Below are 23,831 nucleotides of genomic sequence, written 5' to 3' on the forward strand. Positions count from 1 at the left end.
TAACCAACATGAAGGCCCAAAGAAGTTGCTCGTCTGTGATTTAACTTGTCTTTGAAGGCTTACATTCTTGCACTTTTATCAGCAGCTTTTCATGATCATTCTAATGGTTCTGAAATGACTTTCCAGATTATCTTAATGGCTTAGGTGAGAGAGTATTTGATTAATTTCTAATAGGAAGTTTTTTGTTTTTGTTTTTTTTTTCCTCCAGATCCTTCTAACATAAGATTGAACATATACAAATACTGTGTGGTTTTTGGCGTTGCATTGCAGTGCAGCATTGTATGAAAGCTGTACTGTGATGGAATCATGTGCAGAAGATCAGTTTCTCGGTATTAAACAGACTCCTTCGAAAGGTCTTCCTGGCTCTCGCACAGCTCAGTGTTGCACTGAACCTCCTGGCTTTCTCATAACGGGGCTTTGTGGAACAGAGCTCACTGTCTGGCATCGATCACTGTGCCGCTCATCTCAGGAGAGTCAGCTGCTGGTCCCAGCTGTAAATGCGACATGGACAACCTGGATCAAGGTCTTAATCTGATGTCAGCTGACATCTCTGTTATAACCAGTGAAGTTCTGATTAGCCTCGAGGCAGAGCTTGATAAACACGTAGACAGTGAATGACTACAGACAAGACAGAGAAAGAACATTGCAACTCACAGAAGGAGAACTTAGACTATTATTTAATGCAAAGTAATACTTTTTTTTTTATTTTTTTCCCCCACAACTCAACTATTTCCTTCATGTCCATTCTACCAGTGACATGGATTTCTTACTCTCGGAGGCTTTTTTTCAACTTTGTCTTGGATAAAAAGGGACAATATCCAGGGAGTAATGGAGGATGAGAAAGTTGGAAGGCACGCCACAACGTTCACCATAATAACGATAATTATAAAAGATAGAATGTGAAGTTTGGACCACATTATAATTTATAAAATGATTGCATATAAAGATGTGAATTGTGTATATAAGTCTGGGGCAGGAAAATTGAGTTTACTTGAATGCATTGCCGAAATATATTACTCGGGGGCAACACTGGAAAGTAGAGGGTCTTTTGAGTTGAAAACTTGTGTGAGTTGTAAAAGATATCGGTCAGTTTTTGCCAGCAGGAGTGACAATGCAGGAGAAAATACATAAAAAAAAAAAAAAAAAAGGAATCTTCTAGGGATATGGGAAAGGGCTATAGAACTGGCACGGTTCCTGCCGCCTGCAGCAGGTCACCGACACCCTACCACACATGTACCCGCGATTTCCCAACACCCGGATCTGAAACAGGCAATGACTAAATCTGGATGACTCAGGGGCTGGACAGGATGAAAATTATTCACTGCCAGCCCCTGAAGGATACAATGAGATGCATCCCCAGTGTGCTGACGAGGTTCTCATCCCTCAAACCCCTGTGAGTGCGGGGAAAAGCGCTCACACCCTGGTGCCCGTGGGCCTCCAGGTCCCTGTGGGTGCCTATGGGCTCATCGGGCTGAGCTGGGGGAAGGAAAGCAGGGCTGTGAGGGGCTGGAATGGGTGCTGTGTGAGGGAAAAACCACATTTTTTTCCTCTCTGTGAGGGCTTGCTGCAGTGCCGCAGCACAGCGTACTGCAGGGCTGCTCTCAGCCCAGACCGCTGCCCGCGGAGCCCAATCATTTTATTTTTTTCGGACATTTTTTTTTTTACTCGCGGTGTGTACCACCAGGTTGATCACACCGCTGTGTGTGTGTGTGTGTGTGTGTGTGCTTGGCTTATTTCAGCCACAACTCCCGAGCTCCGTTCTCCCAGGCGGGGCCACCCGAGGGCACGGCTCCCCCCCTCCCCCCCTCTTCCTCCTCCTCCTCCCCCCCCCGCCTCAGGCCGGCCATCTTGTGCCGCCGCCCTCCCAACAAAGGCCGCGGGGCCGCGCGCGCGCCCGCCCGCTTCCCGCCGCGGGGCCGCGCTTAACGGCCCTGCGCGGCCGTTGCTAACGTCCGCGCTGCGCAGCGGGAAGGCGGGCGAGGGAGAGGGGGGGCTGGAGGCGTTCCCGCCCAAACCCAACCAATCAGCGGGCCGGAGGGAGGGCGGAGTGGGCGTGCCCTCCGTTCGCCCCGCCCCTCCCGCCCCGCCGCCGCCGCCGCCGCCGCCCGTCAGGCCGCGCTGCCGGAAGTTCCGGGCTGCGGCCGTGAGGGGATAAACAGTAATGGCCGAGGCGGTGGCGCTGGGCACGGCGGCGGGCGCCGCGGCGGCGGCAGCGGCAGCGTTGGGGCCGAGCGCCGCCGCCGCTGCGGCAGCCGCGGAGGAGGCGGGCACGCTGTTCGGGCCCGCCGCCGTGCCGCCGCCGCTCGCCCTGGGGCCGGGAGGCGGCTGGACCAAGCAGGTCACCTGCAGGTAGGCGCCGCGCGGCCGCCATTACCCCTCCCCTCCCCGCTCCCCTCCCCGCTCCCTCCCCCGCCGCGCCGCCGCAGCGCCCCCCCCCCCCCCCCCCTCCCTTCCTTCCCCCCCCGGTTACCGGTGACCCCGCGGTGTTGGGGGAGGGGGGGGAGGAGGCGGCCGCCCGCAGTGCGGGGGCACCGGGCCCGCCCCGGCATGGCGCCGCTGCGGCACTGCGGAGAGGGCCGCGAGGGCGCCTTGTGTGCATCCCCGCCGCTTATCCCGACGTAAAACCCCTCCACGTCGAGTTTAACGGGTGAATGTGATCCGAGCTGCTTCCGAAAAAATATATAAAACAATAAAAATCCGCATCCCGTCCGCGCTCCTCGCCCTGCACGCCGCCGGGCCCCGGTTGCTCCCCCAGCCCTTTGTGCCGCTGCCCTTCGGCAGGCCGAGAGGCTCCGCGAGGCCGGGCTGCGCTGTGTGCACGTGTGTTTGCTCGGCTAACAATGAATCAGCTAGAAGGCGGCGACTGCCGTGCTGCAGGAGCAAAGGGGTTGATTTGGGGCCGCCGCGGTGGCCTAATGAATGCGTTTCTTTCGCCTAGGCCTAGTGGGAAGTTAAAGCTGGGCCTTTGTAATGATTTACCTGCTTTAACGCGAGCTTAAACAAGAGTGAGATCTCAGTTTTCAGGCCTAATGAGCCCTTGCATTCTTCTTGGCTAATCCTCTTAGCCCTGCCATCGCTTGCTTGTTCATTTCTTTGTTTGTTTGTTTTTAGTGGGCCCTTCGAATTGTAGGCCAGAGAGCTTTCCTCGGGCTTTAAAATGAAATTAACAATTCAACTCCATCTTCTGGGGCTGTGTGATAAGCCAACAAGGACTACACCCTATTGAAACCTAACTCAGGGAAATCAAATTCTTACCAAAATAACGTACTTCTCATTATTAAACCTTGTTCTACCTTTATGAATGACCCAGAGGTTTTAACTGCAGGATGAAGGGATTCAAAAGCATTTCAAAATAGTTTTTTTCAGTATAGCATCTAGAGCAGTTTCTGGTTTGAGTAACACTGCAGAGTTCCATGTGTTTGTAGGCATTATTTATCTGAATTGCCATAGGAGTGGCAGCAGATAATGCCTAAAAAAACTTCTGAGAAATGGGGCTCTCTTCAGCACAAATACTCTGCATTTTGTGGCTGATGGAGGAATGCTGTTTTCTCAGAAGTGAGAGTTTCAGAATTGCCAGGGAAAGCTTTTACTGCTGCTTTGGAGACTTGATGTGTTAAATTAGTTGCTTAATTGCTCTTGTTACGTCAGGGTGGTGTCCTTGGGATGGACGACTGCCATCTTGGAGTGGGAGACACGATGACTAAGAGGAAGGACTTTGATGTCCCCGAGACTTGTAGTTCTGTGAATAGTGCCCTTCTGCAGCTGAGGTTTAGACCTCTGGATGAAAAATGATGGATTCATCCTGTTTCTTAATAGGTCATGAGAAATGATTTTGTTACATCGCTATGGCTCAGCGGTTTTCAAGGCTTTTGTGCTGCGGGGAAAAAATCCTTTAATTTGGACTAAGATGTAGGGGAATGAGTAGTTATGAAATATAACTCAACTCATATTTGATCCTTTTGTTACTGGTATGTTTGAAATAAGAAAAGGAATGGTAGTCCTTACCAAGTGTCTCTGCCCCTCCAGTTTTAGGTGGATGTGTAAGTTTACTGAGCAGGGGTATAGCCAACGTTTAAACCCAGGACTTGATGCTGATAGTTTCAGATATCTGGGTTTTCCAGATTTTGTGCAGCAATACTTAAGAAATAATCAGCTCATGGAGTTGATGTAAATTGATTGTGTTTTACTTGTGTGTTCAGTAACTGACCATAAATAAAACCCTCTAGCAGCCAAATCGCTGTGTTTTGGGAGCTGCCTGCCTGTGTGTAGCTTTGTTGCTCTTCCTTAGAGCCTGGACCAGGTATTTACTTGCCTCTCAGCACGAAGAACCTGACTCACTGACGTGTGCCTCCTTAACGTGGTGCAACACGAGCGATAAGGTGTGGCGCACAGGCCTTTGAAATGCTTGCTCCATCGCCCCTTCTTAGCCGCTCTCTTCCGGACACCCCGCTAGCTGCTTGCTGAAGGTTACAGCAAGGAAGGGACGAGCAGATCAATACCGCCGAGGCCTGCTTTTCCCCTGTTTCATAAGGCTGCTGGCTCCTGCCGAATTTCATCAGGCACTGGTGGCTGGGTGCCCGCGTGCCACGCTGGAGCCGCGTGCCCGGCCTCTCCCCCAGCACCTCGCTCCCCAGGGGCTCACAACCCGCCCAGGCCTCCCGAGGAAGCCGGAGCAGCCGTGCCCGTGTCCCTCCGAGGCTCCCATCTGCCAGCAAGGGTGGTATCTCTGTGGGGGAGGCTCAGCGTGCTGCCAGGTGTGGCCTTCCCGTTCGGCAAACCCTGTAGCTTAGGAACAAAACGGGGTTACCTGGGAGCAGAACGAGGTGGACCTGAGGCAAAGGACAAGCCACGCCTTGAACAAGCAAACCCATTGCAAGCCTCAAGCTGTGGAGAGAAAATGTTGCAGAGTGGCTTCACTAAGAGGATTACACGTGTGAAAACGCCTAATGTATATTAAGCAAGCTGTCAGAAAGAAGCTGGTAGCTCTTAGGATTTTAGGCTGCAGTTACCCGTGTTACAAATAGCGGTGTCTTTTTAATAAAAGCCATTAAGCATGTTTTTGCTCCAGCAAATGGCAAGTGATCGAAGCAATCACGTCCTAACAGCAGGGGAACGAATCTGTAGTGGATTATTATATTTTTAGGCATTGCTGAAATCCAGGTCATTAAAATGTGGGTATCCTGAACTTCCCAACACCAGCAGGGAAGGGAGGCAGGGGACTGGGCCTGTGTCTGCTCTGTGACAGTGGGAGAGCCTGGCTCAGCGCCTGTAGGGCAGTGCTCTGATCGAGTGCTCCTGGGGAGTTCTCCCTTCAGCCGTGGCCTTTCTCCTAGTTGCCTCTCTCAGCCCTAGCAGTTGGCTGCGGTGGGTCTGAGCGGCGACCTGATCCGGGCTAAGAATAACCGCGGGAGCTGCCGAGGGATGTCGGGTGAGAGCTGAGGCAGCTCCGTGCTGAGTCAGCAGGCGGCCGGGGAGCTGCCTGCCCCGGCACATGGGGGAAGCAGCGCTGTGTTGAAATGAGCCGCGGGTGGAGACAGCACCCTTAAAGAGCTAGTGACTGACATCTGGCAACCCCCCGAATTGCTCCTGCCCCTGCTGGTGTGGGTCCCGCTCCTTAAAGCAGCCGTGGGTTCCGGTTGTGCTCTGGTTCCATGAGCTTGGCGTGCTGGGTTCTTGGCCCTGAGGTGGGTTTGTCTGCAGGCAGGTGAGCGGGTTGTGTCGGCGTGTTTGTGTGTGCTTTTTGGGTGGAGGGTTCTTACTTGTCTTTGTGGGGCGTGTGGTTTGTGCTGTTTCAGTGCCCTGTTCCTGGTGTGTGCTGGCAGAGCTGTTGGTGCAGCCACCTGGCAAACCTGACGAACCTACTCCCTGCTCTGGGGAGAATATCCTGCAGTGTCATCTGGCCTTTTTATTATTTATTTCTCCCTAGGATTGTGTTTCTTCTCTGGTTGGCTGTGTAGCTGCAGCACACAGCCAGGTGGCATTTCTGAGGTGTGAATTTCAGCCTGATGGCTAGCGTCAGCTGGTGGCTTATAAAACCACATTAGCTTTTCTCTTCTGAGTACCTTGAGTAAACCACTGGTTTTGCATACCCTCTGTCAGCCCTCGTAAGACTTGCTTCAAGTTCAAATATTTCCCTGGTATTGGGCTACAGATAGAGCTTGGCTTGTGTCGTTTGGCCAAGTATTGCCTTTGATTTATCTGGCATCCTAACAACGCAGCAGTCTGAGTACCCATGCAGAAGCTCATGCGGTTCAATAACCCTGTACGTGTACAGGTATCGACTTGAACGTGCTTTTTTTTTTTTTTTTTTGTGAAGAGCTCTCCTGGTCTTAGCATGTGCTGTGAAAGGTGATCCTGTTATCTCCTCCCCTGCCTCACAGGACCTGGTGCTGCTGCTGAGCAGGGGTAGTGCCAATGCAGAGAGGTGCCAGTGTGTAGCAGGAGGGCAGGCCTTCAGCAGCAAGATGGAAGCAGACTGTACCCTTCCAAGTCTGAATCCTCACTCGAGTGGTTTATAGACAAGCTAAGGATTTGTATGAGACCTAAACCTGAACAATTTTCCGTGTTTACTAAATCTGTTTGCGACAAGTTTGCAGCTTGCTTCATATCTGAGGGCCAGTGCCTTTTGTAAGCTGAACTATTAGTAAGCAGTTCTTACGTAGGTTTTTTGGGGGTGGTGGTGGTGATTAATACTTCTGTGTTGATTGGGTAAGATGTACTTTAAGTTGCATTTTTGTTTGTGGCTCTCTTGAGTCTTGAGTGTACATAGCCTCAGTAGTTACAAGGCCTTAAATGTAAAGAAGCCTGTGTCTTCTGGGTTAAAACTTAAACCAAATGGAAAAACACTGTTCAGTTTGCTTGAGCAGCTGAATTTGAGGGTATTTAACTGAACTTGCCTTATTTGAAATGCTAAAATCGAGTGAAGTGTCCAGTTTGGGACAGGCAGCACAGTATTGAAGCAGGGTGCTCCTACTGATTATCTGGCTCCTATGGTAAAAACTAATGTGCATGTTTAGTCAAATATAACTATCCATTAACAACATGTATTGCATTCTTGGGAAATTACTCCTGGCTCAAATATTTACAAATTAACAATAGACTTTCCTTTTAAAGGAAACTTTTAGGATATGGCTGGTTTTGATGTCGGATTCAGTGGTAGGCTTGTCTAAGGTTTTTGCTTGTGTCAAAACACAGGAGCTACTGCTAAAACTTTGTCCCCAGCCCAGGATAAGGTTTACTTTACTTTTTTTTTTTTTTTTTTTTAAGGCTTCTTTAAGCATAAGCCCCTATAAATGCAGTGCAGTTCATTGGAATTGCTAAGGCTTCATCTTTTTTCAGACTTTCTTATTTGTGTGTTTATACTGGGGCATAGTCCCATGAGTCATTAGTGATGTTCTTAATTCAGCACACCTTGATTTATAAAATAACTCATCATCCTAGTGCTGTGTTTACAGATTCAATGTTTGTTCTTAATTCACAGTAATCTTCTGTCTTACAGGTATTTCATGCATGGAGTTTGCAAGGAAGGAGACAACTGTCGCTACTCCCATGACCTGTCCACTAGTCAGTCTGCCATGGTGTGCAGGTATTATCAGCGAGGATGCTGTGCTTACGGAGATCATTGCAGGTAAAGAAATGCCACAGACCATGCTGTAGGGGAAAAATTTCATTCCAAGTCCCTGAGTAGAGAGCTCATGGGAAGAAAAAATACATATATTTTAAAGTATTTTAAATACTATAGTGTTTGCTTTGGTTTTGAAAATAAGTGAAAGTGAGACAAGGAGAGAAGAGAACTGGTTTCAATAAAAGCAGCAGTTGTCAGGATGTGATTTTGTTTCGTAATGATCTGAGGGGATGAGTTGAAATCTGAGACTACATTCAAACTGGCTGAACTGATGAATGAGTAACATTTGGTAGATGATGAAGCCTGAACAGGTATGAATGTGTTTTTTCTTATTCTCTCTTCAGGAATTGCTGTTCAGACAAACTGTCACATCTGAAAAAGTAACTGGAGTATAGTTGTCTAGGTTTTTAAACTGCTACCTGTGCAAATTGACCCTGTGGTATGAAAACATATAACTTAGCCTATGCTCTTGAAAAAGAGAAACAAAAATGTGTGAACAAAGGAAACTAATGCTTTCCTAGTGTAGCAAAGCTTCATAAAGGCTTGTTTTTTTTTTTTTTTTTTTTTTTTACATCATCTTAAATTCACTTTATTAAAACTTACCAGGAGTTGTAACATTATCTTGTTGCAGCTCTTATGCATGATTAAATTCGTATCATGACCTGGTAGCTCACAGTTAGTAGCAGTGTGTTAAACATGAAAGTAAAACTATATATAAGGAAGATAAACTTCTAGCCTTCTGTGTATCTGCCAATGCTGCTTTCATAGTCATGTAGATTGGTGGTCTCAACTTCTTTGATCATGTATGCCACCAGTGAAAGACTCTGGAGCACATAACTCTAATGAATGTAGATTATGTACACTATGTACGTAATTATGTGCACTATTATGTACACATAATAGATTATGTACACTAAAAATTGCACAGATTTTCAATTATTATATGCAAAACCTTGCTTTCACTAAGAATATTGTATTTTTTTTTTTTTACTGAGAGCAGTGTGGTTCAATATGCTTCATTATTTTTTAAAATCAGTTGAACATTTTTATGCAGTGTTTTGAAGGTCTGGTTGTAAGCTCAGTTTATGTCAGTATTTGGCCTTAATGGCTGTTAAAACTGAAAAAGATCGCTCGCAAAGATATGCAGATCCAAAAAGAATTTAGTTGTTGGCTGTATTTACTAAATCGTGATGCTCATTTTTCATTCCTGTCCACCAAGTATGTAAAGGTTTTGTTGAAATTTGGCTAGTAAATTTCTGACTTCTGATATCAATTTCTCTTGCAAACTAATCAAATGAGTGTAAGGCACACTGAAACTATTTAGAAGACTTATAAACAATCTTCTAACATGCTTAGAAGTTTTTAAAATGTACAAATATGAGTGTTTCCATGGGTAACATGCTTTCATTGTTTTTGGCAACAAAATCATACAATAATGGAAGTGTTTCCAAACAGCCGTTTTCAATATGTCATCTCCATAGCACTAGCTTCTTTCAAAAAGCAGTTAATTTCTCATTCTGAAAATGTCACTCCTACCTTGAAGGGGCAGATTAAGTATTTGTGTTTGTGTTTTGAAAATATCTGTTAGGTAGCATACTAGTCACAGCCACTTCTCATCACCGAAGAGTTCAGTAGATCTGCAGCATTTCTGGTCTTATGAAAGAAAAATGTGTGACTCATATGTGACAGCTCCTTTAAGCACTTTGCTGTGAGATAACCAATAAACCTCAGTGTGGTACAAAAGGTTTTCATTGTAACTTTCCTTTTCATTACAAAATATTGGAAAGATTTAGCTGTTTTCAAGGCTTCATTTTTGTAAAGTTAACCGTATCGACAACATCCTGTAGCATTTTGTGTGCTTCTGGCTCCAACTCTTTTGCTACAATATCTTGCCTGGGAGGGATGCAATGAATGAATTTTGCGTGTGGAGCTTTTTGTAATCTTACCCTGGAACGCTTTATTTATTCTAGTCAATTCAGCTGTTCCTTCAATGGTTACACTTGTGCAGTTTTTCCCCATAAAACATAGTTTTTATTAAAGAAGTCATTTACTGTTGAGAATACATCTTCTCCAGTACATCTCTCCTTTAGTGGCTCACAAAAAAGCAGTTCACGTATTTCCTTGTTGAAACAGAATCTGTTGAATACCATAAGCTGAGATGTGTTACTAACAAGTACTTTCATCTGCCTCTATTGTAAACCTCCCACACTGCGTAATTTGTTCTAGGACTTGTTTCTTTGAATCTTCAGCAGTGTTCTGTGTCTCCCAACAGTATTTACTGACAGGAAGGCTTTCATTTGTTGCTGTTTTGTTTTCCATGCATTATTTCAGCCGTTTTTGCCATATCAGGAAGAACAAGTGTTCTGACTTGTATGTGGCTTTTTGTCTTTCTGTTACTATTTAAGAAACCTCAAAGACACTTCTCGACATTTGTCGCTTTTTTTGTAAAAACATTTGATTATCACATGATTTGAAACATCTCTGGAAAAAGTTATAAAAGTTGGTCTTAATGTTCAGAATGCTTTGCTCTTAAATGTCTTGTTAACAGTGATGGCTTCATACTATTGTTAGCTAGTACCTGAAGGCCTAATGTGCAGTTGGTGCAAGGCTTGTTATGAACAATAGTGGATCTGTATTACAAATGTGTATTTCAAACAGTCCTCTTGGTAATTTTGATTTTTTTTCCCAAGTTTTTGTCAGATCTGATTAGGTCATCACTGTTTTTAATCTTGTACCGTGGTTGAGGAAGAGCTCGTAGTAAGTGGAAGTGTCAGCTCTGACATCTTGTTTTGTGTTCACATTCTGTGTTATCTTCAATCCACAGTTACTTCGCAGGAATCTTTTTTAAACTTCTTGTTTGTTTTGTGAGGGTGAGTTGAGTTAAAAGTTGATAATATAATCTGTGACGCTATTTAATGGGGCAGGTATAAACTGCAGTGTTACAATACATTAAAAGTAACCAAGCAAGGGTGCTGCTGTCAGTCCCTCTGCATTATGGATCACCTGCTCTTCCTTAAGTACACCTTGCATACCATGTGTGACGGGACCCTTTGACATATGGACTGAGTAAGGATGCTGGCCTCAATCCATATATTAAATATTGCTAAAGCTTAATTCCCTTGTTTTTTTTCAATAGAGAAATTCTGATACTTTGTTCTTGAATTCCAGTGGATTGTTTTTGCATAACACCTGGAGTGCATGTACCCTGCTTTGGAAACCACTGACACAGAGGTCTGGAGGCTTGTGTTTTAAACTCGTTTCATAGCTTCCTTGAGATTTCAGAGCTGACATTCAGCTGGGAGCACTTCTTTAATATGCAAGAACTGTGATACATTGTTGTTTCCAATCTGACACAAGGGAAATGAATCACAGTTGCTTAAAGGTTTTGTGTGATCTCCAAGAATTCTCTACCTTCATCCTTGAAATTAGTCAGCAGATATCTAAGACTTCATGGGAGAATTAATTATTGTCTTTGTGGTCTACTAGCTGCTGGAAGATACTTTTGAGGGAAATAATGCTTCCCTGTTGTTCAGGGGTGGTAAGAATCAAAGTGTTCTTAGCATCGTTTTCCACATTAAGATGGAGATGTTTCAAGGGATTACTGAAATTCAATGTAAAATCTGAATGAGGCAAGATGCCAAGGTAAGTCAGTGCAGGTCATGTAGCCCATGGCGTTGTCCAGTCAAGTTTTTGATTATCTTCAAGGACAAAGATTGTGTAGCCTCTCTAGGCACCTGTTTCAGTGTTTGACTACTCTCATGGTAATTTTTTTCTTTTTCTTCTAATAACTTATTGTCATTTCCCACTTTGAACTTGTCTGCTGGCTCTCATTTTGTAACTGCGCCTCTAAGAAGATTTTTCTGTTCCGTCCCACTGAGTAGATGAAGACAGCAGTATCTGCTGTTAGTGAGTTCATTCAGCTTTGGAAAGACTAAATTTGATAATACTGCATGTGTATGACAGGTACATCACCAATTTTGGAAATAATTGAAGTTCATTCTATGTAAGTTAAGTAAAACTTGTGTGTGCTACTCTGTTTCTTACAAAATGCCAGAGTACCTTTGATTCCTGTAGGCAGTGCTGACACATTACAGAAATTCTTCCACTTGTGTAAAGGGTCATCGGTGGCATTCTCTTCCAAGCCACTTCTAGATCTTTCTTCATTATAGGGTGTTTACATCGCAATCGGTTGACGTCCATAAAGCAACCAGAGGGATTAGAAGTACTTTTTTGTGATGAGTTGACATGATGTGTTTTAACTTTTTAGATATGAACACACCAAGCCACTGATACAGGAAGAAGAAGAAGAAGAAGATGTGACTACTGTGAATCCAGATGAAAAAATTTATCCCTCAGTCTCTTCAGACCTTGCATCATTCCCTGATGAAACCATTGAAGAAGAACTTGTTGAGTTAGAAGCTGAAGATTTAGATATGGCAGCTGCAGGAGTAGGTGTTGAAGACTGGGTGAATGCTGTAGAATTTGTCCCTGGGCAGCCATACTGTGGACGTGGTAAGCTGATCATGGGATAACAGTAAATTTCTGCCAAGGGTCAACAGTTTCTACATAGTGCATTTATTTTAATGCTTCTGGTTTTGTTGAGTGTAGCTATTCAGCTTTATGAATCACTTCAACTGTTCTGTCATGAAGTTCTACCTGAGTTTTCTGGCATGAATAATAGGATCATTCCACATCAGTTACTACTGCTGTCATGATGTTCTAAAACCAGGTATGCTTAAAGACAGTCTCTGCATACTCGTAAAGGTTTTTCCAGTGGAGGTGCAGATTCCCGCAGAATGATCTGAAACCATATGCTTGCTTTCATGAACCCCATGGCAGTTCAGACCAGAGGCTGAAAATTGTGTATTCTAGTTACCTGAGACTTAACTTTATGAGACTAAGATGGCTCATCTAGAGAGTGAGACTGGGACTCGCTCTCAGTGAGTCCCAATATGGCCCATCATATGGGACTGGACTGTTTGTAGTGTACCTGTCATCTGCTTTCCTTGCAAACAGGTAGCACAAAGACTTTAAATTTAGAGGGGACGTAGGTTGCTTGTGTTTAGCATAATCTCTAATACCTGGCTGTCTAAACTAAAGACTTTTGGCCTTGAATAATCAAATTAGGATTGAATCCTAAACATATCCTTTATGACATAACTTCAAATTATTCTGGGCATAAAGTGCTCAGATAATGCTTCTTAGCAGTGGCTCATCTTTTACCATTAAGACAAGGCATTCTGCTAATGCAGATGAATCTCTGATTTGTGACTAAATGCACTATCTTGAAGATGACCTCATGGCCTAGCAAAGAAAATAGTGACAATTCTTTGGATACTCAGTTTTTGAGGTACAGGTGCACCACGCTTCCATATTTGTTCTGCTGCTGTAATGTCTGCTAGATGTTCTGGAATAACTGAGGGAGAGCAGAAAGGTGGCAATATAAGAAACGCTGAATTGGGTTGCATCAAGTCCAACTGCCTGACCACTTCAGGGCTAACCATAGGTTAAAGTATTTCTTTTAAAGGCATTTTCCAAATGCCTCTTGACTGCTGACAGGCATGGGAACATGAACCACCTGTCTAGGAAGCCTGTTCTGGTGTTCAACCACCCTCACAGTACAGAGCTGTTTTCTAGCATCCAGTCTGAGTCTCCCCAGCACAGCTTTGCGCCAGTGCCGTGTGTTTCTCATCAGTTACCAGCATGAAGAGTCCGGCACCTCCCTCTCCACTTCCCCTCGTCAGGGAGTTGCAGAGAGCAATGAGGGTGCCTCTGAGTCACTTTCTCCAGACCGGACAACCCACGTGTACTCAGCTTCTCCTCACAGGACATGCCTTTCAGCCCTTTTACCAGCATTGTCGCACTCCTCTGGATGCATTCAAGTATCTTAACATCCTGTTTATATTTTGAAGCCCAGAACTGTACACAATATTCGAGGTGAGGCCACACCAATGCTAAAGACAGTGGAAGAATCCCTTCTTTTGACCAGCTGACTGTGCTGTGTTTAATGCACCCCAAAATGTGGTTTGCCCTCTCGGCTGCCAGATGTATATGTACTGGATGGCAATAATTGTCCCAGTGTGAAAGCAGGTGTGTGAATTGATGGCAATAAGCTAGTTTATATAGGATGACTTTCTTTCAGTATTTCTAGACGTTGAGGCATCTATCTTAACATGTCTTATACTGTCTTGTTTCCTAACTGAAGATTTATTAAAGCACAGGCCTCTTCCCTGGGCTTCTAGGGATCTTACGTGTGTTGCATCAAGCTGAATTGAAGAATATCCTTTATGTGAAAAGATTTTCAGGAAAGTGGTCCTGGAGTCAAGAGAGAAGTTGAGGTCAAGATCATTCAGGAATGTTCATTAGGTATCTTTCATGAAGATTTCAGTCAGAAAGCGTCAAAAAAGGTTGAAGACACCTTTGTTCAGTTTCACATTGGTTTGCTATAATATGCTTGTGCTTTGAGAGGTACATGCTTATGATTCCCACAGAGAGGGGTGATTAGGAGATGAGCTCATCCTGCAATACCACAGTTTAGTGGTTTTGGGTGGTCTCACTAGAAGAATGGAAGTTTCTGTTCCATAGATGGCCTGAGGTTTAATACACTTTTTTTAAAAAAATCAACATAGTAGAGTTTCAGGAGTTGTCTAGAAGTACTTATATGCAGAAGACTTAGTGTTTGAAGCTTAATACTCCTGATTGTCTAATACTATTTTCCTTTATTTTCTGAGGCAAGCAATATGCACTTAGCCCAACTCTTCCCATTCAGATTCTATGTACAGAATTCCTGCAGCATGGAGAGAGACTTGCTGTCTTCCATTGTAGAGGACTATATTTTTTTTTTTTTCCCCTTTTAAATGGTGGACGTGAGGAGAAGATTAACTTCACTGAAAAGATCTACTAACAGAATATGCTAACCAAGTATATGTCTTACTTCATAAATGGAAGACTGGAAGATTTTCATGGAAGGAACTGTTAAACTTCTTGGAGTGGGTTTAAGTGGACTGGAATGCTCTTGTTCTGTGTACCCTATTAAGGGAAACAAGTAATCTGAATAATCCTTTTAAGAGATCAACATTTGAATATAGCGTGGGCTGAAGCTGGAGAAAGAAAGGTCTTGAAAGCAAATACTTATTTTATAGGCACAGCTTCACACTGACAGATGAGATAATATCTAATGCCTTCAGAGTTCTCCTAATGAGTTCGTCAGAATGGGAGAGATTTTTTTCCTCTTTGCCTAGATGTGTTGTCATCCATTATAATAGGAGCTAGTAACCATATTCTTTTCACATTCAGGCTCTAGCAACATGGAGCAAAACTGTAGCAGATACAAGAGATGCTCATGCAGGGCTTCAAATTATGGAAGGTATTAGGTATTATTACTAATTACTTATATTACTTATTTACTTATTATATTACTATATTATTACTATGGAAGGTATTAGGTATTATTACTAAGTAATTATTACTAAGTAAATTAGTATTGTTACTAAGTATGCCTCTTATTACTAAGCAAAAAGATTAATTTCATTTTTATGTCATTGAAATAGAGCTCTAGCTGAGGGGAAGTGCTGGGACTGCACAGAAGACTGAGACTGGAAACAAATGTCACTTTCAGCATGTTCTCCTACCTCCTACCCTGTCATATCCCATAGGGGTACCTAAAGCCATTATTGAAGATTGATGTTCACAGAGCTGTGTCTTAGTGGCTAGACATCTAGACAACAAGAACTGGTTGTATTTTTTTGTACAAGGGTGGTATTGTGGACTTGGCTGGAGATTACCAGCTATACTGTATATTTTGCTTGATGATTTCAGTCTTCAGTATTGTAGTTTTTTGTTGCTTAAGCAAAAGTTTTGTATACTTTGCCGAAATTTGAAGTTCTGCTCTCTCCTGTTGTGGCCTAGCATAAAATAAATAAATAAATAAATAAATAAATGGGTTTGTAAATCAGGCTTTGGGGTAAGACTTCAAAGCTTTTATTTTCAAAGAACTTGAAGTAAGAAGTGTGTTTTCTTTTAAACAAATAAAACCCTTCCTGCATAAAGATTTGGCCAAGGATATTCCTCAGAGGAGTGCGGGTGACTCTGGAAACTTTCTCCATTAAGAAAAATCTCAAATGTGCCTCTGATTTCAAAGTACACATTTCCCAGGGATGTATAACTGCAAAAAATAAAAATCTTGCCAGCCCCATTCAAAGAAATATCCACTAAACTCTCCTTCCTTGCTAGTTTAAAAAAAATAAAATCTGATAGCATTAACTAGAATAAAACACTGGCAAAAATGATAGCTGAGGGTATAGAAACTGACTGGTAGTTGAGATCTTTGTTACTACCTTTGGAGAAGGTGATACATCTGAAACACCAGTAGAGGGGAATGGAATTTCAATTAATGGGTACAAATTTTCATATTGCGTTTAGCTGGGCAGAAGGTTAAAACCCTAGTAAATGGTTACTTGTGAATTAACATCAAGGAAGAGTAACTAGAACTCATAGAGAAGAGGAGGTAATGAAGACTTTCTTTTTTCTGGTTCTGAACATTTTGCTGAAAATGAGCAGGTAAACAGTTGACTTATACTTCTGAAAAGCAGTTGTGACTGTTACTAGCAAACAGACTTGTCTAAGATCAGCATGAATGACGTCGAAAGTCAGAAATAGTTCTACTATGCAAAGTCAGCAGGAAGTGAACTTCAACTTTTTTTGAGAGCTAGTATTTTTCCTGCACTAATCTTTGCTATTTGCTTCTCCCCTTAAACTGTGAGCTCTCCAGGACCTGCTTGTTCTTTCCTCTATATCTAAAGGCTACCAAGCTGATAGACGTTTATTAGTTTCAATAAAAGCATTAGAGTGCCAAAAGAAGGCAATGGACATGGTGAAGGGTCCAGAAGGCAAGATGACTGAGGAGCAGCTGAGGCCCCTTGGTTTGCTCAGCCCAGAGCACAGCAGGCTGAGGGGAGGCCTCATGGCAGCCTGCAGCTCCCTCACGAGGGGAGCGGAGGGGCAGGCGCTGAGCTCTGCTCTCTGGGGACAGCGACAGGACCCGAGGGGACGGCATGGAGCTGGGACAGGGGAGGGTCAGGCTGGGGGTTAGGGAAAGGGTCTGCACCCAGAGGGTGGTCGGGCACTGGGACAGCCTCCCCAGGGCAGTGGTCACAGCACCGAGCCTGCTGGAGTTCAAGAAGTGTTTGGACAATGCTCTCAGATGTGTGGTCTGATTTTTTTTTTTTTGGGTGGTCCTATGTGGAGCCAGGAGTTGAACTCAATGATCCTTGTGGGTCTCTTCCAAGTCAGGGTGTTCTGTAATTTTATTTTGCATCTTTATTTCATGGGGTAAAATCTGTGTGAGCATGCAGCCTCTGATTCCTTTTGAGAAAGTGTCCTTTACTCTTAGTAATCCAAGTATACCTCTGCTTGTGTGCTTCCTTCTCCAAATCTTGAGCTTTTAAAGCTCCACTTTCAAAAGCACATAAGACTTTTTCATTCTTATTAATATAACCAGTGATTGTTATAAAATCCAGTTGCTGTTCTTCCTTGTATTTTTGTATTTGTTCTGGATATAATAATTCTGTTATCTTCCTGCATGCTTGAACTGCTTTTGTCTTGTAACTTAGTTTATCATCCTACTTTATCATGATCGCAAAAGGCTATTTGGCTTGTGGTGACACAGAAGCGTGTTTTCAAGAGGAACAGGGAGAAGTCTGAAGCAGAACCTATCTAAATAGCAAAGAGAGGCTATACTGATTTCAGTTATGTTTAGAGTAAGGTAGGGAATTTATTTTGTGTTTCAGCTTTTTTTTTTCAAAATTGATGGCTAGCTTAGAATGTAATGAGAGTACCTTGAAAATCACTGCGTTTCTTTAAGTTAGGTTTGTATGTCTGGTACTGATGTTTTGATAAATCCAGACTAGATATCTGTCTTGGGTGGTGTCTTTTTGCAAATACCTAAAATTAAGGTTAGAGGGATCTGGACAGGGCTCTTCTGTTCTTCATGCAGGTGTTTGGGAGTCTAGAAATGGAAGTTACTTCATGCTGATCAGCAACATGGCTTATTAACCTGCACATGAGGAACTACTTGTGTGGTGGTTCCATTTTTGGCATTTCTTTTGCTGGATACAACTCTGTTGCTTCAGCTGTGTAATTGTTGGGGAGGAAAAATGATGTTAGCTGATGTGGAACTGATTCTCAAAGCAGTGAGATTTTTCATGTTACTTAATTGCTGCTGGCCCGTGGTTTGCATAATGCTCTTGAAAATCTCACTAGTTCTCAGTAGCTGTGGTGTAGACCTAGCCTGTAAATGGATTTGAATCTGACCACTGAAACCTTTACGGCTTTAATCTTGTCTGAATTGAAAGAAGAACAAATTGCACCAGAAATTAGTCTTGCTTTCTTGAGTGAGAAAATAACGGTTGGTTCGTACTGAGGGTTTGAAACTAGGACTGAAGTAAGCCTTTCTTTTTTTTTTTTGTTAATCCATTTGCATAACTTGAGCAGGGTTGTTCGAAGACTTTTTTGCATTAAAACACACTCCTAACGCTATAAATCTGAACGTGTTGCTTACCATCCTTAATTTTGTTCCCAGCTGCTACTTCCTGCACTGAGTTACCCTTGGATGGAACCTTGGATGGAACCTTGGATGGAACCTTGGATGGAACCTTGGATGGAACCTTGGATGGAACCTTGGATGGAACCTTGGATGGAACCTTGGATGGAATGGTGATTGAGGAAGAATACGAGAAGCAGGAAGAAAACGAGGAGATGAAGAAGCAACTGTGCCCCTACGCCGCAGTAGGAGAATGTCGTTATGGAGAAAACTGCGTATATATCCATGGGGATGTTTGTGATATGTGTGGGCTGCAGGTCTTGCATCCCATTGATGCTGCCCAGAGATCCCAGCACATAAAGGTAAGCAGACAGCTGTCTGGTGTTAAACAGCCTTCAGTTCTTGCTTCCTAGCTCCTTGTAATCACTTGCTACTAATACCCTTTGATTTGAAGGTGCATGCAGGTCAGACAGAGAAAGAAATTCCTGTTGTAAACTGGACTGTTTCCTGTCAGAGCCATATTCAAAAGCATCTGGGTTTCCTTATCTGTGCTGGGAGAGCAGTCTGGGTGAAGATACTAAAGCTTTGTACTTTGCCTAATAAAACTGGATGGTCTTTCAGATTGCTTTTCTGATGTTTAAAAGCAGTGTCTGAAGAAGTGAATTTGAACTCTAAATTGTTTCCCACTGTCTAAGCAATGTTTATTTTTTTGAGGATAAAGACTTTGCAGCTTAATCATTTTCCATTCTTTATGCAAAGTAAGAGTGAAACTGAGCTTAAAACCTGTTTGAAGTTCACCAGGTGACCAGCTGTCTCTGTAGTTGTTTTCTCTGTCTCTCCTTTTCAGTCTTGCATTGAAGCTCACGAGAAGGACATGGAGCTTTCATTTGCCGTCCAGCGTAGTAAAGACATGGTGTGCGGGATATGCATGGAGGTGGTGTATGAGAAAGCTAATCCTAGTGAGCGCCGCTTTGGGATCCTCTCCAACTGCAACCACACTTACTGTCTGAAGTGCATCCGCAAGTGGAGGAGTGCTAAACAATTTGAGAGCAAGATTATAAAGTGAGGCACTTTCCCATTTCGATTGTGCTATTTGTTGCTATGGAAGAACTTAGTAACTTGTGACAACTTGCACCAGGCCTCCCCCCTGCACAGAGACTGCATTTAATACATGCTAACTTCAGTTTGGAAGTGAAGTAATTGTTAAGGGGTAACATTTACACTCTGATTTGGTTAATGTGGATTAAGTTTGCAAAAGTCACTTAATGGTAGAAAATGGCTTTCATTTATTTAGTAGTGTGTTGTCCGCTGGTTACTGTTTGTCTTGGACACCCAGCCAGGAATCTGAAAACAGATTAACCAGTTCAGAATGTATGCTGCTTAATTCATTACCGCCCTAGGGCATTAATCAGTTGACAAACAATTTCTCCATTTAAAGGCTGTTCTAAAGAAAAGAATCCAGTAAAATAAATACAGAAATTGAAACAAAATAAATTTATTTAATGCTAAAGAAAAAGGAGTCTGTGTGAAGTGTTTTTTTGAGACCAGCTGCCATTGCTATTGAGTTCTCGAAGAGAGCTTAGGTTATCTTCATGTGCGAGAGAATATGGACCAAAAAGCCCATGTAGTAAGTGCACTTGTACAATAGATTGTAAAGATCGATATATGCTGTGACTTGTTGTGTAGGAGAGCACCCTGTAATGTGGAGTTCTGCAGCACAGTCTGTTCATTCCCCAGGTCCTGCCCAGAATGTCGGATCACATCTAACTTTGTCATTCCAAGTGAGTACTGGGTGGAGGAGAAGGAAGAGAAGCAGAAACTCATTCAGAAATACAAGGAGGCAATGAGGTACGAGCACTGCAGCCTTTTGTCAAGTTCAGAGCGCAGAGATAAGGGCCCACATGGAGAAGGATGCTGATTTAAAGCCTTCTCATATCTCCTTTCCACTCCCACTCGTGAAGTCCATCCTTACCTACCCACCTGCAAATGCATGCAACCACACAGTCACTAAACTGTTCCTAAGTACTTTGACCTCAGTCTTTCCCTTGTACACATAAAGCACCGGTGGTGTAGCCGTAAGGTGGTACAGCTTGTGCTGTGCAAGCCCTCTGTGCCCCTGTGCATGCATTGACCCACACCTGCTGGGTACAAGCATTGTGTAATACACCCTTTTTTTGCGTAGGTGTTGTACTGACAAAGTATCTTCAGCTTCAAATGATACCTGAGATCCCCTTGTACTGTAGGTAAATGCAGTTCTGAAGTCTGGTTGGGTCTGCTGTAGTAAGGGTTGCGATATTTTCCTTTCCAGCAACAAGCCATGCAGGTATTTTGACGAAGGCCGTGGGAGCTGCCCGTTTGGAGGGAACTGTTTTTACAAACATGCATATCCTGATGGCCGTCAAGAGGAGCCGCAAAGACCCAAAGTAGGAACGGCAAGTAGCTTTTGGGTTAGTGGTGGTGATTTGTGTTCTGTATATATCTGAATATACAGAGACAGATCAAGAGGGGCGTGCGTTAAATCTGTCTTGAAGAGGATAGGGAAACTGTTTTTTCTGACAGACCTGTGTAGTGGTGAATTTGAAGGAGGGGGTGGCCTAAAGTTTGGGAGTGGTGGAGGCCAAGGTGTAAAAGAGTGAACTTAAAAAAAAAAAAAAAAAAAAAAGAAAAGAAAAAAAAAGTTCCTGTTACACCAACATCCTGAGGTAAAATGTTGGGCAGCATTAATAGGGATGTGCAAGGGTAGATTCTACCAGAGGTGAGTATATCCCTGAAGGAGAACCATGGTTTCCTACATGTCAGAAAGTACACCAGAGGCTGATGGTGTTCAGCCCCTGGGAAGACTCCTGTCTTGTACCACTTGGTCACCTGGGGAAATGCGTGTGTTCCACTTGCAGGCCCAGCGAAGGAATCGGTTCTGGGAGTTCATCGAGGAGCGAGAGAATGGTGATCCATTTGAGACCGATGAAGACGAGGTGGTGACCTTTGAGCTTGGTGAGATGTTGCTCATGCTGTTGGCAGCAGGAGGTGATGATGAGCTAACAGATTCCGAGGACGAGTGGGACTTGTTTCATGATGAGCTGGAAGATTATTATGACTTGGATCTATAGCACCTGTCAGTGGAGTGTGGACTGTTGTCTTGGCTTCAGGCAGTAGCTATTACCTGTGGTGTTGTGGCAGTGCCTGTGTTTCTCCTAGGCAGGCCTATCAATTCCAGGTGCTGTTGTAATAACTTTTACCCAGGGTCTGTCTCTTCCCACCCCCTCCCATCCCAGGAGTGTTGTTTTTCCTCTGTTTAAACAAATAACAAGAAATCTTCAAAATGTTAGTTTTTGTAAAAATGAATTTAACTGTCAAACAGTTAGCTTAGGTTTGTTGCTTCATCTATGTACCCAACAGAGCTCACCCAGTTCCAGGGTTAAAGTGTTTACAGGACTTCCACACTCATTTTGAAGAGCCCAGATACAAAAATGAGCAGTGGCCATGCAGTGGGGATGTAAATTGGCTGATGGCCGTTCTTCTGTCCTTATATCAATATTTCTGACTGCAGACCAGATACAAATAAACCTGTTCTGGCATCAGCTCGTTCCAGCCCCCTCATGTACACATCTTCATTTGTGATTTTGGTCTCTTGTTTACTTGCACATTACTATTACTACTGTGTAACCAGAACCAGGTGTGAATGTTCCGGGTTTTTACTGTGTCTAGCATGAAAGGATAATGTCTTAGTGAAAGGAGAACTTCTATGTGTATATACAGATAAATGTAGAGTTGGACCTCAAGGATGGGGAGACTCTGTATAAGTTAAAAAATAATAAGACCACCTTTCATCCCCTCTTGGTGCATGAAGTCTAGCCTCCAATTGGACATGAAACTGATTTAGTGGTCTCAGCTCAGTCTATTGCAATGATCTTAACTATCATGTGTAACTCCTTAACACACCAGCTCTCTTTCATGTGTATTAGTAGGGTTGTCCAGGAGCAGAAATCTGGTTAGCCAAGGTGGGGTCGGAGGAACACCGGAGAGGCCCCTTTAGCTGTATTGCTCTTTAAACTTTAGAACTTGGTGCAACCACGTAAGCCGTGAGCTTTCCTAGGAAATCAGCGTGCCTCTCAGCTGGGCCGAGGTATGCGTGCCCTTCAGCGCCTGAGCTCGGCGGGTTGCCTGGTAAAGCTGCTCGGCTTATGTGAGCTACTGCTTATGAAGTCAGTCATGCAGTTTTGGGCTGTAATTTGCATTGAGAAATTACTCTGCCACCAAAGCTCCAGTACAGGAATTTTAACCTTGCATTACGTTATTGCTGTCTTTTATTGACTCGTGGATGCCCCGTGATCTGTTCTCCTGCTGCTCTTGTCCCCTAGACTGCCTCTCCTTTCACTTTTAATTGGAATGAGAAATTGTTCTGAGGTCTATAATGTAATGTTTTGCAGCTGCCTTTTGTAAGAAGCACTTTTCCCAAATAAAAAAACAAACAAAAACACACAAAAAAAAGCAAACAACCCCCCCAAAATTAAATGAGGTCTGTCTGTTCTTTTAAGTTCGAAGCTTCTGTATTTTAGCTTGATGATTTGTGGGGAGGGGTGGCGGTGGCATGTGTGTTTGTGTAATACAAAGGCATTTGTCACTTACTCTTAAGTAATGAAGAATCCTGTCACGCTAACATGAAGTTTTAACTTTGTTACAACCTTTCCAAAAAAGAGCCTGTAACGTAAAGAACGTGTTCTGAACGGATAGCTGAGACCATTGAACAGCCGGAGGAACAGATCAGCCCTTAGCGAGAACAGAGGTGGCTACTGTCTGCACTATGGTATAACTCCTATTGTCCTGAGCCAAGTCAGCTGCAGTACATACTCTATTGATAGTTTCCTGTCATAATGCTATTTGTACAGTAAGCCTGAGCACTGCCTGGGAATCCACATGCTTCCTTAAGCCTGTGTGTGTTCAGAAAGAAGTGTTCTGTTGAACTGCATACAGTAGTTACCTACTAGAAATGTACTCAGACGTGTTGAGGAATGTGACTATGAAAAGATGAGCCGAACAGTCTACACCCATTGTCAGCTTTTCTTTTAAAGGAAACATAGTATATATTGAATAAATACCTAAGATACAGAAACTGAAGAGGCCTATGAAATTATTTATAGCAGTGTTAAGATGAAAAAGGTATAAAGACTCCATGAATTTTCACCAACAAATCCTGACTTCAAAACAACAAAAACAAAACAAAAAAATGCATGCTGTCATTTGAAGTGCCTTGGCTTCACTCCCTGTGCAAGAATACATCCTTCTGGTTTGACTTGAAATTGTTTACCTCATAGTGGGTGTACTGAGGGTGCTGCAGGTAAGCAAAATGAGCCAGATGGGGCAGTGATAACTGTAATAGGCCAAGCTGTTTATACACACAGCTGTAGCAAGGAAACAGGAGAAGAGTTGTAAATATGTGAAGTTTCTGCCCCTACTTGCTGCTGTTGCTGATATCTAGGAGTATGCAATTCATAGGGGTATCCAGTTTATCACTGGTGGTCAAGTCAGTGTCCGTAGCTGCTTGGCAGCAGCTTGATGTGATTGCACTGACACTGCTTGTGCAGGCAGTTGACTTGAGATTGATTTTTGGAACAGTATCACTAAAGTGTATTCAATAACTTTAGAAGGTCCTACCTGGCCTGAGCTAAC

The 23,831-nt window shown here is 43.5% G+C and overlaps 1 protein-coding gene across 4 annotated transcripts; it reads left to right on the forward strand.

Annotated features, from left to right (window-relative positions):
• The first annotated feature begins 2,085 nt into the window (after nt 1-2,085).
• MKRN1 (makorin ring finger protein 1) lies at nt 2,086-23,271 on the forward strand. 4 transcript variants are annotated; one of them, XM_084306498.1, is made up of 8 exons: nt 2,086-2,349; nt 7,499-7,627; nt 11,892-12,136; nt 18,204-18,526; nt 19,012-19,226; nt 19,902-20,012; nt 20,473-20,596; nt 21,059-23,271. In XM_084306498.1, the coding sequence occupies exons 1-8, from the start codon at nt 2,162-2,164 to the stop codon at nt 21,269-21,271; spliced, it is 1,548 nt and encodes a 515-aa protein (XP_084162624.1). In that variant the 5' UTR covers nt 2,086-2,161; the 3' UTR covers nt 21,272-23,271. The 4 variants fall into 4 exon arrangements, with proteins under 4 accessions (XP_084162624.1, XP_084162625.1, XP_084162627.1 ...); XM_084306499.1 differs by having other exon boundaries at nt 20,473-20,587; XM_084306501.1 differs by lacking the exon at nt 2,086-2,349 and adding an exon at nt 5,482-5,684.
• Nucleotides 23,272-23,831: the final 560 nt, after the last annotated feature.

The sequence above is a fragment of the Netta rufina genome, assembly GCF_964035555.1.
Source record: "Netta rufina genome assembly, chromosome: 1".
Taxonomy (NCBI): Eukaryota; Metazoa; Chordata; class Aves; order Anseriformes; family Anatidae; genus Netta; species Netta rufina.

Excerpts from the sequence above, each read along its gene's own strand:
- MKRN1 (XM_084306498.1), top strand. The coding sequence starts at position 2,162 with ATGGCCGAGGCGGTGGCGCTGGGCACGGCGGCGGGCGCCGCGGCGGCG. Across the intron at positions 2,350-7,498 it reads ACCAAGCAGGTCACCTGCAG|GTATTTCATGCATGGAGTTT; the intron begins GTAGGCGCCGCG and ends TCTGTCTTACAG. Across the intron at positions 20,013-20,472 it reads AAATACAAGGAGGCAATGAG|CAACAAGCCATGCAGGTATT; the intron begins GTACGAGCACTG and ends TTTCCTTTCCAG.